Here is an 18,444-nt window from a genome sequence, read left to right as displayed (position 1 = left end):
TTTAAAATCCCCAAAATTGTTTTATTTTCAAAACAAAACTACTTTAAAAGCTTTTGCACGGAGATGTCCAGAATAGCTTGCTAATATTCTACAAACCTTTTTTTTTATGTTTCTACTGCTTTTAAATTGCATTATTTTTGTTTTTATGACCCATGGAATATAGACTCTACCCATCCTAAACAAATGTTTTAAAGGACTAAGTGCAGGAATCCTGAGACATGTAATGTGACAAATAAAATGAATACATCTTAACATGATAGAAGACTAAAGCCATAATCACAACTGCCCTGACGAGTTGATGTCTGCGGGAAAAAACTGGATAAAACCTGTTCAGGGCATGCAGGTGGCCACAAAAAACATCAAAGTCGTAGAGCACTTCCTGAACCCTTGTCTATTATACAAGCCAAAGGCCCCATTGTACACTCCAATTCTGTCAATCTCCAATTCCAGGTACGTCTTCATTTTCCATAAATATTGAAAATGAAGACATACTCACCATTGCTCACTATTTTTTTTTTGGCTATGCTAATGTTAGCTTGAGCTTGTGAATTGCTATTTAGCTAGTGGGAGAGAATATAAACTAAGACCTGATGGGAAAATTTGTTAAGTTAACTTCCACGCCAACATTCCACCCACAACCCAGAAGAGCATTTATGATTAACTCCTGCCGCACTGCAGAAAATATGCATTAAAAAATAACACAGGCTTTTAGATTGTGGCTGAAAACTGCATAATAATAATTAAAAGACCACTGAGATTGATTTTACAATAGAGAAAAACATAGTTGGAGTGAGACTTTAATATATCATCAAATTCCAGACATGTTCTTTTTATATCATTTCTAATACGTCGACTTAGAATTTGGACAATAATTTTAGGCTTTTTTAATGTAAGGTGTACAGAATGTGACTGTGAGAGCTGTTTAACCAGACCGCCATTAAATAACATGCATTAACTTAACGCCACCTGTGGTTGTCTGTGTGATGTCTCCAGCTTTACTGCTAAAAGGTCAGATGGCTGTCACAGACTCTAAAACGTCTTTGCAGCCAATATAATCTCCGTCACAGAGAGATCTGAAGAGGACAGGGCTGATGCTGCAATGGATGAGTGAGCGTTGTTATGGAGACTAAGCCAGACACTGCCAGAACAAATGATTTGCATTGAGGCAGACTTTGAAGAGAATGTGAGGGAAAATGGCCTTATGGTCGGCACCTCAGTAATCTGTTACTGCACCCTGCAGTGCAGACTGACTCTTTTCAGATTCACAATCTCACAGTGTACTAGTGTGGAAACTGGTCAGGTAAAATTTACCTAGACTTTATTTAAAATGTGGAGCTTCTTTTCATTTTAAGGTTTCAAAAATCAATTCAAAAGTCCTTCAAATGAATGCTTGCAAGCTTGGAAACATAAACACATTGGAAAGTTTTATTTGCTGCTTGTGCAAAATCTAACCCTGGGGTGTCTAAACTATGGCCCGTGGGCCAACTGCAAATAAATCCAGCTTGAGTGCCACTTTGTTTGGGTGTTCTCTGTTTTACCTCCAGGTGGAGCTAACAGTGCTTTCCGCTAAACAAGTGAAGCAAAGAACAACTTTCACCACGAGCATTGACTGTAAATACAGCGAGTCACCAGAAATGGCAGCATAAAGAAATGCCAAATAGCGAGCGAGTGCAGAAGATTTCAGAGACGGTAGAAAAATAAGTTTTTTTTTTAAGAAATTAACGGAAAGTGTGTCTGATTTGTAAGGAAGCTGTTGCTGTGATGAAAGAGTATCAGTGTGATGTCAGCTAACTTGAAAGATCAGCTAAGGGGACAAAGCTTGTTCTTTTGAATTTTACTCGATTGCCTGTGATGAGAGCACTGATGCCGCAGACACCGCACAGCTGTTAATTCTTTTGCGGGTATTTGATGAGCCTGAAAGGCACGGTGACAGGCAAAGATATTTTCAAAGCGATGTCAGATGGGATTAAGAAGATGGGGTTAAAATGGGAGAAGCTATGTGGAGTAACAACGGATGGAGCCCCGACTATGACAGGCGAGCGCAAAGGAATGGCAGCGTTGGTGTGCGCCAATGTAAAAGAGAGCAGAGGTGAGGCTGTTCGCAAGCACTGCATAATCCACCAAGAAGCGCTGTGTGCAGAGACTGTCTGGCTGAATGATGTAATGAGCACGGTGGTGAAAACTGTCAACAGAGGACTGTATCACAGGAAGTTCCAAGCTTTCCTGTCTGATGCAGATGCTGAATACGGGGATGTGCTTTACCACTCTGATGAGCGCTGGCTCAGCCGCGGCTCTGTGCTGCAGCAGTTTTATTCGCTCAGATCTGAGATTGACAGCTTTTTAAAAAAGAAGGGCTGGCCTCTTGGTGAGTTGAGTGAACCTTTATGGCTGGTAGACCTGGCATTTTTAGTGGATCTTACTCACCATCTGAACATACTGAACAAGAGCCTGCAAAACAAAAAGCAGCTGGTTCAACACCTGTATGTCGAAATTTAAGCCTTCTGTGTGAAGCTCCTCAACTACAAAACTTTAATGCTGCATACTTCCCCTCACTGTCTGAAATCAAGTCTACTCTTCCAAGATTTTTCTGTTATTGACAGAGAGATCAAGCTGTTCTCAACCTCCTTCTCAGTGGATTCAGAAGAAGTGGAAGAGAGTCTCCAGTTAGAACTTATAAAAATAATCGCCTTCGCATCCCACAAAAAAAGAAAAGAAAACTCTAAACTAGTGGATTTAGAGCAAAAAATCATACTGTTAGAGGAAACCTACAGCAACTCTCCGGATGAACAAACTCTACAACAAATAAGGAAAGTAAGAATCGAATTAAATGAAATAACTAATCAAAGAACACAGTTTTTATTACAGAGACTACGCTTGGAGAGGTTTGATCACAGTAATAAATCTGGGAAATATTTGGCAAATCAACTCAAAATAAACAAAGAGAAGACAACTATTCCATTAGTCATAGACCTAACAGGAAATGCAACACATGATCCAGCTGCAATAAATTCAGTTTTTAAAAACTTTTACCAATCTCTCTACTCATCCCAAATTAATCCTTCTGACAATGACATCAACAGTTTTCTCAATAGCATAGATTTGCCTAGACCAATAGAGGAACAAATCACAGCCCTGGAGTCCCCTCTTACTAAAGAAGAGCTACATAAAGCATTAACCAACATGCCTAGTAAAAAAGCCCCAGGACCAGACGGCTTCCCAGCAGAATTTTATAAAGAGTTTTGGCAAATCTTAGCTCCCATTTTTCTCAGAATGACAATAGAAATTAAGGACAACAATTATCTACCTCCAAATATGAATTCTGCTAATATAATCTTACTTCTGAAACCTGGGAAAGATCCCACATCACCATCCAGCTATAGACCTATATCGCTGATTAATGCAGATCTTAAAATAATCTGCAAAGCTTTGGCGGGAAGGCTGGAGAAGGTAGTTCCCTCTCTAATACATCCTGACCAAACAGGTTTTATAAAGGGTAGACATTCATCTACCAACATGCGCAGATTAATCAACCTCATAGATTATACAACCATCAACAACCGAGAAGCAACCATTTTGTCACTGGACGCAGAAAAGGCATTTGATCGGGTCAACTGGAAATTTTTAATAGCCACCCTGAACAAATTTGGCTTTGGGAAATTATTTATTAACTGGATTAAAATATTATATGCCTCTCCTAATGCTCGTATCAGAACAAATGATCAAACATCTCCAAGCTTTAATTTACAAAGAGGAACCAGACAAGGCTGTCCACTATCTCCGTCTTTATTTGCACTATTTATTGAACCTCTAGCTGCTGCTATTAGGCAAAGTCGAGACATTGAAGGCATTCAAACCAAAAATTTAGAACACAAAATAAGTCTTTATGCAGATGATGTTTTACCTACAACTCCCACCACTGTCATCTGCAGAAGTTCTCAGATGACAGTGCCATTGTGGGCTGTGTATCAGGGGGGGATGAGCAGGAGTACAGGGGGGTCATCACTGACTTTGTTAGCTGGTGTGAAGTTAACCACCTGCTGCTTAACACCAGCAAGACAAAGGAGCTGATCCTGGACTTCAAGAGGTCCTCACCATCACAGTCACAGGTGAACATCCAGGGTTCAGACATTGAGGTCGTGGACACATTTAAATATCTGGGTGTTCACCTGAACAACAGACTAGACTGGTCCAACAACACCGATGCTCTGTACAGGAGGGGCCAGAGTCGCCTTCACCTGCTGAGGAGACTGAGGTCCTTTGGCGTGTGCAGACAGCTGCTGAGGACCTTTTACGACACTGTGGTGGCCTCAGTGGTCCTTTATGGAATTGTGTGCTGGGCGGGGGGCAGTGCAGGCAGAGGCAGAGACTTGAAGAGGCTTAACAAACTGGTTAGGAGGGCCGGCTCTGTCCTGGGCTGTACACTTGAGTCCATCGAGGAGGTGGCGGACAGGAGGATGTTAGCTAAGCTGACATCCATCATGGATAACCCCTCCCACCCCCTACACCAAACTGTAGAGGCGCTGACCAGCTCCTTCAGCACCAGACTGTTGCACCCTCAGTGTAAGAAAGAGCGCTACCGCAGGTAATTCCTCCCCACAGCCATCAGACTGTACAACACCATGTCAAAGTGACACTCCACGGTCCCAGGGGTGTTTTTCTGTTTAGTCATTGATTCATTTACTTTTGTTGTAGTTGTTGTTTTTCAATTTTAAATTGTTTTTTGTTCCTGAACAGTTGTTTGTTTTTGTTTTTGGTGTGAACTTCATTAGTTATTTCTGTATTTTGAAAAAATTTGTAATGTTTTTTTACAGTTTACATGTTTTGCAGACCGCATGTTTTTTACACTTTTGCAGCTGTATTTATTTAATATTTATTTCTTTATTTAATAAGAATCTCATTTTTGACAATAATTTTTCATAATAATTTTAGTAATATTTTTAATGATCTAATATAAATGTAATTTGTGATGTCCTTTATTGATGTTATATTATATAGATTATTTCTGAATGTCGTGTTGCTGCCACAGATAAATGAAATTTCCCCATTGTGGGATTAATAAAGTCATCTATCTATCTATCTATCTATCTATCTATCTATCTATCTATCTATCTATCTATCTATCTATCTATCTATCTATCTATCTATCTATCTATCTATCTATCTATCTATCTATCTATCTATCTATCTATCTGTTTTACTATTTACTCCAAATTCACAATCTTCCATCTGCCAAATCATCTCCCTAATTAATAGATTTTCCTCAGTTTCAGAATACTCCATAAACTGGTCTAAAAGCACAATTCTACCAATTAATTACAATTATCTAAATCCGTCATCTATTAAAATACAAACAGGCAACATAAAGTACTTAGGTATAAATATCTCCTCTAGGCTTTCTGATCTACTCAAGCTAAACCACACCCAACTACTTAAAACAACCGAGGCTGATCTCACTAGATGGAAAACTCTACCCAATTTCTCTAATCGGGAGAGTTGCAACCATAAAAATGATGATTCTCCCAAAAATTAACTACCTATTTTCAATGATTCCTTCCAAACCTCCAACTAATTGGTTCAAATCATTAGACTCATTCATTTCCCAATACCTCTGGGAAGGTAAACCCCCACGGATCAGTTTAAAAACTATTAAAAAACCTAAAGATAGAGGAGGACTAGGCCTTCCAGACTTCCAGGACTACTACTCCGCGAACAGATTGTGTTATGTACAAAAATGGCTGAATCCTGGTGTGCTAGATGAATCCTGGATAGACATTGAACAAAATCTCTGTGATAACCTAGATATTTCTAATTTACCCTTTATTCAGTTCTAAAATTAAACAACACAAATGCTTCAGAAGTTTAAACATCAGCTCATCTCTAACAGCCTGGTGGGATTTTCTTAAAAAAAACAACCTCACATTATTTCCATGTAAAATTACCCCCATTTGGAACAACCCTGACATTTTGATTAACAAAAACATGATTCATTTTGCTTCATTGAAGAACAAAGGAATCCAGCAGTTCCAGCATATAATTCAGAATAGAAAATTTATGTCCCTCTCAACGTTATCCTCAAAATATGGAATTAATATAAACAAATTTCTAGAATATCAGCAGCTTAAATCAGCTATAAGCACTAAATACTGCCTGACCCAAATAGACCTAGACCCTCCCCTTACAGTAACACATTTCATGGACCTTAAAAATCCCAAACTCACCTCCAAAATTTATAAGATGTTATCAGACATAGATGAAACCATTTACTTACCCATGACAAAATGGGAGTCTGAGCTATCATTGAATTTTAGTGATCAATTTTGGCTACAGATCTGTTTGAATGCCTTTAATATGACCAAAAGCCCTAATCTGCAACTTATTCAATACAAGATTCTCCACAGAACTCACTACACCGGACAGAGGTTATTTAAAATGGGTCTCAATCAGTCTGCTATATGCACACAGTGCATAGGTAACAACATAGACGACTATTTGCATGCCATGTGGGTCTGTCCACCTGTCCAATCATTCTGGCGTAAGGTTTGTGAGGATTTATCAATCTGGTTTAATCATAAGATTCCTGCTTGCCCCAAATTCTGCTTATTAGGTGACCTGAATAACATCAACATGGAATCTAACAAGGCTTATATGGTTCTCACCGCTGTATGTATCGCAAAGAAAACTATCCTCCTAAACTGAAATCTAAAAATAATCTTAGCATCAACCACTACAGAAACCTCATGTCAGAGCATATTAGTTTAGAGATAATGTCCTCCACAAAAAACCTGTCGGCTTCAGACTCTCCCTGGCTCCAGCTGGTTAGTCACATCACCTAGGGGTGGGATGGTGATAGGTTGAGCCGGGTCCTGGCTGGTTGGGTAGGCCGGGGTGGGTTTGGGGGGGTGGGCTCTGCCGGGCCTGTCGTTCTCCCGGCTCGGGGCTCTGGTTGCCTGGGTGGGGTGCTGGTGGGGGCGCACACTCTGCCGGCAACTTGGCAGGGGTTCCTGGCGGGTGCCTTCTGGGCGCAGGGCAGGCAGTGCGGCTGACCGGGAACGGCGGCCGGTGCCGTGCTGGGTGGCTGGTCGCCGTGGCGGGGGCTGGGGGGGGGGCTTGGGACTCAGGGGCCTGGGGTCGTCTGCCCATGGCCGGTGTTTCACCCGTGGCCGGTAGTTGCCCCGTGGCCTGGCCCCCCGGGGGTCGACGCTGCAGTCACAGCAGGGGTTAATGGGTTCACTTGGGTGGGTTTATTTCATTATTATTATTATTTTATTTATTTTATTATTTATTTTATTATAATTATTATTATTATAATTATTATTATTATTATTGTTATTATTTATTTATTTGGGGGGGGGGCTGGGGGGGCGGTGTGCTAGTCCTTAGGGAGGCCAGGGTATGAATGGTGGGGCTGGACCCCCTGCCCCTCCGTTCTGGCACCGGGACCCTTCCTTTCTGGCTGTCTCTCGGCGCCACGAGGCTCTGGCCTCCAACTGCGGCTGGCTTGCCGTTTCTGGCTGCCCGGCCGCTCTGGGAGGGGGGGCGCCTACCGCGGCCGGCTGGGGGGCCGGTCGCTCTGGGGAGCCTTCTCCCCCGGTTGTGCCCATCCGCCCGCTCCTCCCCGCTCTCACCCAAACAAATATTGCACACAGGCACATAGGGCCCCGGGATCTGGATGGGAGGGGTATGCTGGCGGGGCTCACTGGGGATGCCCCTCTCTGGGTTCTCGTTGGCACCCGCCCTCCTCCCCGCTTTTTACTTGCATATTAGACACTCTGATTCATCTAGGGCCTTGTGGAGAGGGTCTGGTGGAGGGGGGCACGGTGAAACATCCGTGCTCACCTTTCGCTGCCCCCCCCCACAATTTTATCTTCCTCTGTAGACACACACACTGCATGCTAGCAGCACACACACAGCAAATACACACCACTCACAGAGGGACCCCGGAGTGGGGGGCTTTGCGGCTTGGCAGCGGTGGAGCCCCCCACACTGGTGACCTCCTATTTTACCTGCAGCACACACAGCACTCCCACACCTCCATACATGGGTGGGGTCGGGGGGGGGGGGGGGGGGGGGGCGGCCGGTTTTCACCCGCCTGGTCCTCTCAGGGCGGCCGGTCTTATGGGTATCCTGTCGGCTGCGGGAAGGGTCGGGCATACGGCGCTGGGGGTCGGCCGGCTGGGGGGGGGGGGGGGGGGTTACTGCGTGGCGGCGGGGGTAGGGAGGGTAACCAGATGATTGTGAGTCTGTGTGTGTGAGTGCATGGATAGGACGGACCTGGGGGCTGGCCCGCTGGGACCCTCTGGGGCTTTCCCTCCTCATCACAGAGAGGGCACTGAGAGGGTTGGGGAGGGGGCTCAGATATTATGGCGGGGGGGGGGGGGGGTTGTAGTGCATAGGGTTTTAGGGTTATGGGGGTGGCTGTGGGTGCGTGGCGATCCCTGGGTTGCTAAGGTCGCGTGCCTGGGCTGGCTTGCGGAGACGGGGCGCCGGTCGGGTGGTGGCCGGCTCATGGGTTCCGGGGGCCCTGGCTTCGTCCCTGGCCTTTGTCTCGGTGTCCGGCGCCCGGTGGCACCCATGGCTGCCGCCTGGTACGGCTAAGCGCCCCTGTCTTGTGGCCTGGGGGCCGGACACTGGGTTCGCTTGTGCCTCTGGGCATTGGGGGGGCCCCTGTAGGGGGGCCCTCTCTGTGCCTGGCTGGTGGGGTGGGCGGTCCCCTCCTCCTCCCCTCCCGGGCTGCCTGGGTCCGGATGCTGGGGGGGCTTTTGGGCTGGGGGCTCTCCTCCCCTCTCCTGGTCTGGCTGGGTAGGATCTGGGTCCCTTTATGAACACACGGTTCACGTCGGCAGCATGCATGTATCTCCACCCCCACGTGCACGTGCACACTGCCACACTGCTCCCCGTCTGCTTCATCCCTCCTCCTTACCTACAGTGTATTGATGGACAGATTTTTTTTCGCTCATCTTAGTGTCAAATTTTCCCCTTTTATGTAACATTCGTCTTTCCAGCAGATCTGGTATAATTGTTACAGTTAAAATAATAACTTATTCAAATCAGTGCTTGTATCCCCCACCTTTTCACCTTTCTTCCTTTTACTCTCTTCCACCCTCCCCTCACATTCTTCCCCTCTCCCTCCCCACACACACTAAATGTAACAAATAAATAAAAAATAATACGACAAAAAGGGGTTTATACAAATCTACACTCTAGTTTCTTGAAGCTATATAACCTCTTTTTGTGATAGTAAAACCTGTCCAACACAAAAAGCCTTCAGCTCTAATCTGTTTGCTCAGCTGTTGGACAGAACAAGTTAAAAAGAAGAAAAAATAGATAAAAATAAAAAGAACTTATTCAAATGCAGTGTGATGATTCTCTGAAGAGTAAACATTAGCTTTTCTCCCTCCCAGACTTCTATCAGTGTTTGGATAAAGCAAAGTTTCCTCTGATGAGATGCCAAGCAAAAAGAATTATGAGCATTTTCGGCTCAACCTACATTTGTGAACAAACCTTTTCTCTGTTAAATCTTAACAAACACCGACTGAGAACCAGAATGACTGATAGCCATCTCTGTGAAGTTCTTCATGTCTCAACCACCAAACTTTCTCCTGATATATCAGCCATTCTCCAGTCCAAAGCACAGCCTCAATACTTCCACTAGGGCCAATGTTCTTCACATTATAGGCAAGTTAGAAATACACACAATTTTCATGTGTCATCATGCAACTGTGTGGCCCAGACCTTTGTTTATTTTTTTACATTTTTGGCCCCCAATGAAAAAAGCCTGATCTAACCCTTCTACCAAAGCAAAAAAATGAACCCATAGGGATTTAAAGTCAAAGAGAAAATACTTCCTTTACATTAAAAAAATATTTATCTAACAATTAGTTTTAGGTACTGTAAGCGGAAATCTGAGAAAGGACAATCCAATCTCCCTCTCTTTGGTCAGTTCTTCTGACTCCAAAAAGCACTTCACCAGTTCAGGTGGCATTACTACCATGAACAGACTGGCTCCATTCAAGCTGCTCTAAACTACACTTTTTCTGATGACTGAGCTTTGAGCTCAGGGAGCTACGGGTGATTTAAGGATCAAAGTTTTGTTGATTTCTCATGTATGATAGATACTAAGATATTATCTAACTGAGCTGCTTTACTAAAGATATATTTTAAGTTTTTAGGGTCAACAGTTCAGAGTAACAGAGAGAGTGAGAAAGGGGTGAAGCAGTGTATGCAAGCAGGAAAGACAAAGAAAAAAAAATCTTTTCATAAACAATGTGAAACAACATTTAAACATTGCAATGCCTTTTACCTTTGAGGCCGTTTTATAGCTTGTGTCTCCTTTTTCTTTAATGTTCAAGCCTACCTGTTTATCAGTAATGCAAAAATGATTCTCACAGTTTCATGCAACTTAAGTTAAAAAATAAAAATTAAAACCATAATCTCCTCCTTTATTTCCTATTTGCAAGATATTTGTTTTCAGCCTGTAGCCTCCCAACCGGACTCAGGACCTTCTTTCCTGCTTCACCTGAAGAAACCCAATGAAACTTCCTGTTCACATGTTAGTTTTGTGAACTAGAAGCCATTGTTCTTACCTGATAACTGCACCATCTGCTGTTATTGTGCTGAAGATGCAATCTGGCTGGGAACATCTCTGTAAGTGATTATACAGTTTTAAGAAGGCATCTTACATTGAGTTAGAATGGCCATCAGGGCGTTTTTGAAGGCCTCCTTGGCGATTTCCATCTCCTCCTCATGCTGAGCCTTCTCATTCATCAGGCGCCGAACGTGGCTGTTGGCGGACTGGATCATGGAGTAGAAGTGATTGGCAGTCCTGCGGTTGACTTCGCCCCGGTCAATCCAAGTGAACAGCACTCCTGTGGCCTCACTGAACTTATTATCATCTGTAAAAAACAAGTACATTTTATGTTCCTGCCTGGTATCAATAGGTCTTTGATTAGTACCAGTGGTTTCATTTCTGAGGGACAAAATTAAAAGATGAAGAATTGTATGGTTGGCAGGTGACCAAATACTTATTTTCCACCAAAACAATATTAACTTTTTCCACCATAACAATAAATTCTTTAAAAAGACGACATTGTGATTTTCTGGATTTTTTCTTTTCTTATTTCGTCACTCATAGTTGAGGTGTTGCTTTGGTGAAAATTGCAGGCCTCCCTCATATTTTTAAGTGGGAGAACTTGCACAATTAGTGGCTGACTAAATACTTTTTGCCCCACTGTAAGTATATTAGGAATGTTTTACCACATAAGATATATTTGGGGGGGAAATTATGTACAGATTTGTATACTTTAAAGATATAAAAATCTTTTTGAGCAAAACACTCTTATTTGAACACATATTTCCACTCACCAGAGCAATATACTTTAATATAAAAGCTTACAGCTTACAACTTTAACTTTTCCCTCTAGAAAATTCACCAAAAAGCAATTCCGTTCTTGTGCTGGAGCAAAATAAATTATTACAATTCCTAAAAATAAATATCAAAACTTTGTAGATGCAGCCAACCAAATTCAGTGGGACAACATTTTACCATCAGTTGACACCGACGACAGCAAAATGTTCCTAAAAACACTTGAGAATAATTACCGACTTCACACAAAAAATCAATCAGAAACCATACAAAAACACTGTTCCATGGATAAACTCTGACATCATAAAACTCATGAAAGAATCAGACCAAGCCTTAAAAAAAGCAAATAAAGCTACATTAACCCATGACAGAGGACTTTTGGCCATGCTGAAAAATACGGTGGTAAGATCATTAAGAAAAGCGAAAGCAGATTTCTTTCTTACAATAATTGAAAAATCACTTGGAAATGCTAAAATAATATGGGACCAGATAAGAAAAATGACAGGTGATATGCCAAAAGAACAAAATACTATAGATTTTAAAATAAACAGACAACTAACAAACATTATTCAAGTCATAGCAGAGGCGATTAACTTTTATTTCATTTATTCTGTGGCCAACATAGCAAGCTGTTTAACTCCTGTGGTCAACTACAGACTTTCAATAGACGCAAGCCAACCAATTTTCAGTTTAACAAACATCACAGAATCTGATGTATCACAGACCATCAATTCAGTCAAACCAACCAGATGTAAAGATATTTTTGGTTTGGACACAGTGATGCTCAAGGACCTCTGTTCATCACTGTTACCAAAATCATCAATCTGTCCCTCTCACAAAATGCGTTCCCGAGCATTTGGAAACCAGCCGTTGTCTCTTCCATTTTTAGGAGAGGAGACCTTCATTGCATGTCCAAGTATAGACCCAATTAGCATTCTTCCGACAGTGTCAAAGACTGCAAAAAAACTGGTTAGTTAAACAAATTATAAACCACCTCAACCCCACACTCTATTCTCTCAATGCTATACAGTTTGGTTTTAGAGCCAATTATTCCACGGAGACCTCTACCTGCTTTTTCACTGAAAATATCAGGATTTTGCTGGACCAAGGGGGGGGGTTGTTGGTGCAGTTTTTCTGGATCTCAAGGAGGTTTTTGACATTGTTAATCAAAAAATCTTAATGTCAAAATTTTGCAATTTTAACTTATCTTCTGATGTACTGCATGGATTGACTCTTACCTCACTGACTGCTTTCAACATCTCAAAGTCCAGTCATTTATATCTGCAGCTCTTAGTCTGCCAACTGGTCTTCCTCAAGGATCAATTTTGGGATCTTTGTTATTTTCACTGTACATTAATGACCTTCCATCCAGTTGTCCTGATGTTTCTGTGCAGATGTATGCTGATGATGCTGTAGTCTATGTTCATGGCAGTAATTCCTCTCAGGTGGCTGAGAAGCTCACAAATGTCATAGTTAACATCACAGTTTTGTTGAAGTACTCTTGCTTGCAGTTAAACATATCTAAAACAGTTGCAATGTTTTTAACCAAGTCTAATAATAATTTTACTGCTGAACCAGATGTTTTTGTTTCAGGAGAAAGGCTGCAGATCGTGTCAGAATACAAATATCTGAGTGTTATGATGGATTCAAAGCTGTCTTTCAAATCACATATCAAAAGGATCTGCAATTGAGTCAAATTCAGCCTCAGTAATTTGATTTGATTTGATTTTTTGATTTATTTTCAAGCATTGTAGTCAAAGAATTTACATATATTTATCAAACTCATTACAGAAATGTTGAAACACATAGTTTAAAAGACAGAAAATAAAACAAAACAAAAAAGTCACTTAAATCACATTTGCTTAATTTGCCTATCATTAACTAAAGTCAAGTAGAGCTTGATTTATTGCTTGAAAATGAGTGGGAAGAAGCGAATTTATATAATCCCACCCCTACTGGGTTAATTCATTTTATAGTTTTACAGTTTTTGTAATCCGGTTCTGATCCGATATAATATTTATATTTTATTTCAGAGGCATTCGCCATCAGATGTCCACACAGTCAGCAAAAATGTACATGCATTCCATGATTTTCTCACATATTGCTTAGTGTTTACCTGTAAGTGGCAGCCTTTTAAAATGGCTTTAAAACCTCTGCAAACATTATAAAAACTAACTGTTATAACTTTGGATAAGAAACTCAACATTGTTCACCATTGTCCAGTTTTACAAAAACATGGATTACTTAGTTGGGAAAACATGGTCAAATTTTCAAATCTCTGTCTCTTGTACAAAATCATTCATGGCTTATCATCCCCTCCTCTTCACCAGTTTGTTAACATCCGGACAGCAGATCACAGCAGAACTCGGAGTGCAGTCAGAGGAGACTGCATGATTCCCTTTAGAAAAAGTGTTTTTGGTCAGACTGCTTTTTCTGTTCGAGCTGCTACTTAGTGGAACTTCACCCCCATGACTTTAAGAAATTAAAACACGCATATTTCATTTAAGACACAGTTAAAGAAATGGCTCATTGACAATCAGAGCTGTCAACAAGTAAACCTCCTCCCTGCAATCCCCGCTATCATCTTGTCTTGTATGTGTATAGGTTCATACATTTGTCTGATTTTAGATTGTTGTATCGCCAATTTACTTTTAGGTTAACTGCTAATTTTACTGAATGTATGGCTTGCCATATGTGCGTAATGTTATGTAAATATGTAATTTTATTTTCATCTTTTAGGGTGATTTTAACATCTACCAAGGGACTGCAGATAAAAAAATAGCCCTTTGTCTAACTCTGGCATATTGACAGGAATGTTTATTAATATGTGCTGTCCCTGTATCAAAAAATCAAATCTACAAAACCTTCAGCTGTGACGGTGAGGCAAGGGGGAGAAAACCCAGGAGCAGGAAGAAACAACACAGGTCCAGAGTCCAAGTTGAAGACTTTAATGCCAAGAGCAAAACCAAAACTTGAACTTGAGCATAGACATGAAGATGCTCCAACACAGAACATAGAATAGACACATCTTAAATAGAGACAGCATAACAACATGATGCAGGACACCTGTGACTCTCGCTGGAGACCTCAGGAAAGGGAGGGCCTCAAGGAGAGGTATTCTAATTCCATTGGCAGATTTTTTGACTTTTAATAAGTGAAAATTTTTTTGTGTTCTATATTATTTAACTTGTTTTGAAAAGGATATTTTTTACCAGTGTACACTGCAGCATAGTACCAACATTGTGACCATTCTTTGTAGATTTTAGAACAGTCAACCAACCAATCATGAAACATTCTGTTAGCAAGGTAGCTATGTCAAAGGGTAGCATATGCTTTTAGCCAAACTATGTAAATCATTACAAACACTGAGATCCTGCCTCTTCTAATGTCTACACTCTGGAATCCTGTTTTAATCCACTTCACTCCACGTAGTGACTACTAAGACCATTATTGAACTTTTATGTAGGGCTAAACAAAGAACAGAGCAGAAAACAAAACGTTGCTTTTCTCCAGGAGGTGTACATGAGTCAATTTAGAATTTTAACAATTTTGAAAAAGCACAATAGCTTGCAAGCTGCATTCATTCTCAGTCATTCACAGATCCACAGGCCACCCTTAGCTGTGTTTTTTCACAGAATACCCTGAAGGCACAAAAGCTTTTGACTATATAACAGAGCTCAGTAACCCACTGCAAGAGAACTGGAAGAAGATTCCTTTTCTGGCTCTTCTAAAGACTCATTCATTCACAGCAGCAGATTACAGTCACATCACAGAGCACAATGGACAGGATGAATGTAGGAAGAATAGAAATCATTACCCCTGCTTGATGAGGTGAAGAATAATCGTAAGAGGTTTATTCACAGAGAAAGCATGCTTGTTTATATTTGATTTTAAAGATTAGATTGGTAAACAACTCTGATGCTGTACAGAAGCTCCTTTCACCAAAACCAAGTGTACCGATTGTGTTGGAAAGCAATTAAGATGAAGCAAAATAAACATTTAATTCATTATTGTGATCAATTTTCTTTGAAAGTTAAAATTCAAATAACAGTCCCACTGTTCAAAAAATGAATTTCATGTTTAGTTCTATTCATAAAGACATTATTGTAATGTCAGCGAGTAGGAATCTGAATTACCTTGTGAATCATTGGTCCAATTTCATTAGGAAAGTGTGGGTTTCATGCCCTCAACTGCTGTTATATTCACTGTTCCACACTGTCAAACTCACTTTCAATCAGAACATCTGCAATATGTGTGATATGGTGTTATTGGTCTTCTAACAATCCTTTTTTTTTCTGACTTGAACAGTTGGTTTCGGGCCCCTCTGGTGTTGACAGCTGACAAAATGACTCTACGCCTTGCCTCCTTTGCTCTGGACTGTTGACCCTAAGCATTTGAAGGTCTTCCACCTTCTTCCCCTCTGCTCTTAACCTCACCGATCCCCACCAGTTCCTCTCATTTACACACAGATCTTGCTGTGACTGACCACTCCTCTCCTTTTCAGAGTACAGTATTTTCCGGACTATAAGCCGCTACTTTTGTCACCAACTTTCAACCCTGGGGCTTATTCAATGATGCAGCTAATTTATGCTTTTATTTTACAGTTGCCAGGAGCGCTTCAACAGCCTCAGAGGGAAGACTGCCTGCGTAATTCCATGTCCAGCAACAAGTGCAATTTCTTTGACACACACTCAAGCAGCCAAACAGCATGGACCTAGCTTCAGCTCTTTGACACTTCAGTCATGGTGCAATAAAAGAAACACTAATGCTCAGCCGCATCCCACAATCCTTTGGTGCCATTAGACCCAACGTGCACGTGACCGCCACTACAATATGATGCAGCTGTGTAGAGCGCACATAGGCGCGTGCCGTGCGCGCTTGTAAGTCACTGCTGCTCTCTTTTACTGGTATGTTTTTTTAACCAGCCCTGTGGCACAGGCGGAAGGAGGGGAGAGCTGCTCTCGTATTCTGCTGCCGCTCCCTGCTCCTTCTTAAAAACGGACGCTGTTTCAGCACATATACATCCTCAATCTACAACACAGTGTGGCGAACCATGGGTTAGCCCCGCCTTAAACCCCTAAGACTCATGGGAAGTGGGGAATCTGAGTGTGAATTTCCACACCATAACTGAGGGACCTTTGAGCTGAAGTGAGGTGCATGCTGTTTGGCAGATGTGGATATGTTCAAATAAATAGGCTAAACTACTATTTACTGTGACTACTGTGGTATCATTGACATGGCAATTGACTTGCCACAACACGCGGCTTGTATACAAGTGCGACTTATGCAAGTAAAAAGTGGTTAATCCTCATTAAATTGGGTGGGTGCGGTTTGTGATCAGGTTCAATGATGGTTAATCCTCATTAAATTGGGTGGGTGCGGTTTGTGATCAGGTGCGCTCTATAGCCCGGCAATTACGGTAAACCCCCACTCTCTAAATGTTCCTTCACCTGCCTACTCCCATCTTTACTACTCTAATCTGCAAATCTATGGTGATTCCTGTCTAACCTCTTCTGTCAGTCTGTCTATTACCGCAGCAAACAAGATGGAGCTCAAAGGTGATCCTTGGTGCAGCCCCACCTCCACCTTTAACTCCTCTGTCACATTTACAGAACATCTCACCACTTTCATTCATGTCCTGAACAACTCCAACGTTCTTCTCTGTCACTCCAGACTTCTAACAGTTTTACAAAACTGTTAGCTCAACAGTATGCCAATTTGTGTATGTCGTTTTTAATTTTTCATGCACTAAAATGGAAAAGTATTTTAGGAAAAAAATCCATTAACTATATTATCAAATCCATTAAAATTCTGCTAACTAGACCTGTTTACCATTCTTACATCAGCTCACTATATACTGGCCATTTACTTTTTATCCATCCTGCCAAACCTGTATTTATGCCATCCTGCTTTTCCAGAAAATCTATTGAATGACAGTTCTGTCCACACAACAAAGTCAGGAGAGATGGGAAAAACTCATAGGGGAGTTTAAAGGCAAAAAAAGGCTGCAAGCTGCATCAAACCTGAGCTGATTCTGAGCTTAACAGATCTCCTGTATTTTTTGCATTGAAGTAAACTATTTTTCAACAGAATATTGGCCGCAAATTCATGATACAGAACACTCAAGGGAGATACCATTGGAGTTTTTCAGCATGTTTTCCTTTTTGGAAAATAAATGTTGACATTTCAGAACTAGGGGTGTGACGATAACCACATCACCGCACGTTATTTTTTTTTTTTAACGTTTTTTTTTTTTTTTTAAGTTCTGCATATGGTGCGTGATTGGAACTTTTTTTCTGCTAGTCCTGTGTTCAGACTTCAAGGGATTCTGGGGGGAACCTTTTATTACTGTTCTCCTTCACTCCCTGCATGCGGCTCTGACTCCCTCTTGCGCTGCATGCGCTCCCTCTACTTACACACACGCAGGTGGTTTAAGCAGCACATACACATCCTCATTCTACAACAGAAGTTTCTGTCTCGCGTGGAAATACGACAAATTCACTGCGTTCCAATTATTCATTTCCATTGTATTCATTTCCATTACAAGCTGTGTGCGTTCTTGAGTGCACGACACGGCCGCCCGCCAGAGGATTTTGTGTTGGGGGGGATTATTACTGTTCTCCTTCACTCCATAACACCAAACACGAACGCGCACTGTTAGAGTGCGATGAATATCACTACATGTTCTGTTTGGGAACTATTTTGTGCAGCGCAAAGTTACGTGTCCGTATAAATAAAGGCGGAGCCTCCTGCCCCGTGTTCTTAATGGGTGTCAGGCTTCATGACTACCGGAAAGGTGGCAGGGTGTCTGCAGTCTCGTTTATTACTGGGCAATATATAAAATTCTGAGAAGATGTCTGTACCAGAAAGCACAGGTGAAGGCTCGCTTGCAGCTAGAGAGCGGTCCGCTGCAGAAGAATCAACACGCACCCCTAAGACACTTGTGTGCTCTCCTTCCTTCTACACACGCAGCGCGCTGACACACATACACATAGTCATTCTAAAACACCTATATAGTTAGTTTATTAGTTAGATAGATAGTAGTTAGTTGTTACTGTTATTTGTTAATAAAGAATACTGCG

The 18,444-nt window shown here is 41.7% G+C and overlaps 1 protein-coding gene across 8 annotated transcripts in view; it reads right to left on the bottom strand.

The window, feature by feature from the left end:
• The window catches only part of enox1 (ecto-NOX disulfide-thiol exchanger 1), a 197,006-nt gene that overhangs the window by 58,788 nt on the left and 119,774 nt on the right, over positions 1 to 18,444 (bottom strand). For all 8 annotated transcript variants that reach the window (XR_013652696.1, XM_078939581.1, XM_004081660.5 and 5 more), the window contains one exon: positions 10,680 to 10,892. Coding sequence is in view for 7 of the 8 variants with exons in the window: in XM_078939581.1 (XP_078795707.1) it covers positions 10,680 to 10,892 (213 nt within the window). In the remaining variant the exon portion in view is untranslated. The remainder of the gene's footprint in view (positions 1 to 10,679; positions 10,893 to 18,444) is intronic.

This window comes from Oryzias latipes, chromosome 21 (assembly GCF_053564925.1).
Source record: "Oryzias latipes strain Hd-rR chromosome 21, Olatipes_Hd-rR_3.1".
Taxonomy (NCBI): domain Eukaryota; kingdom Metazoa; phylum Chordata; class Actinopteri; order Beloniformes; family Adrianichthyidae; genus Oryzias; species Oryzias latipes.
Note: the sequence above shows the minus strand (reverse complement) of the source record. Positions and strands in the feature narration are given on the sequence as shown.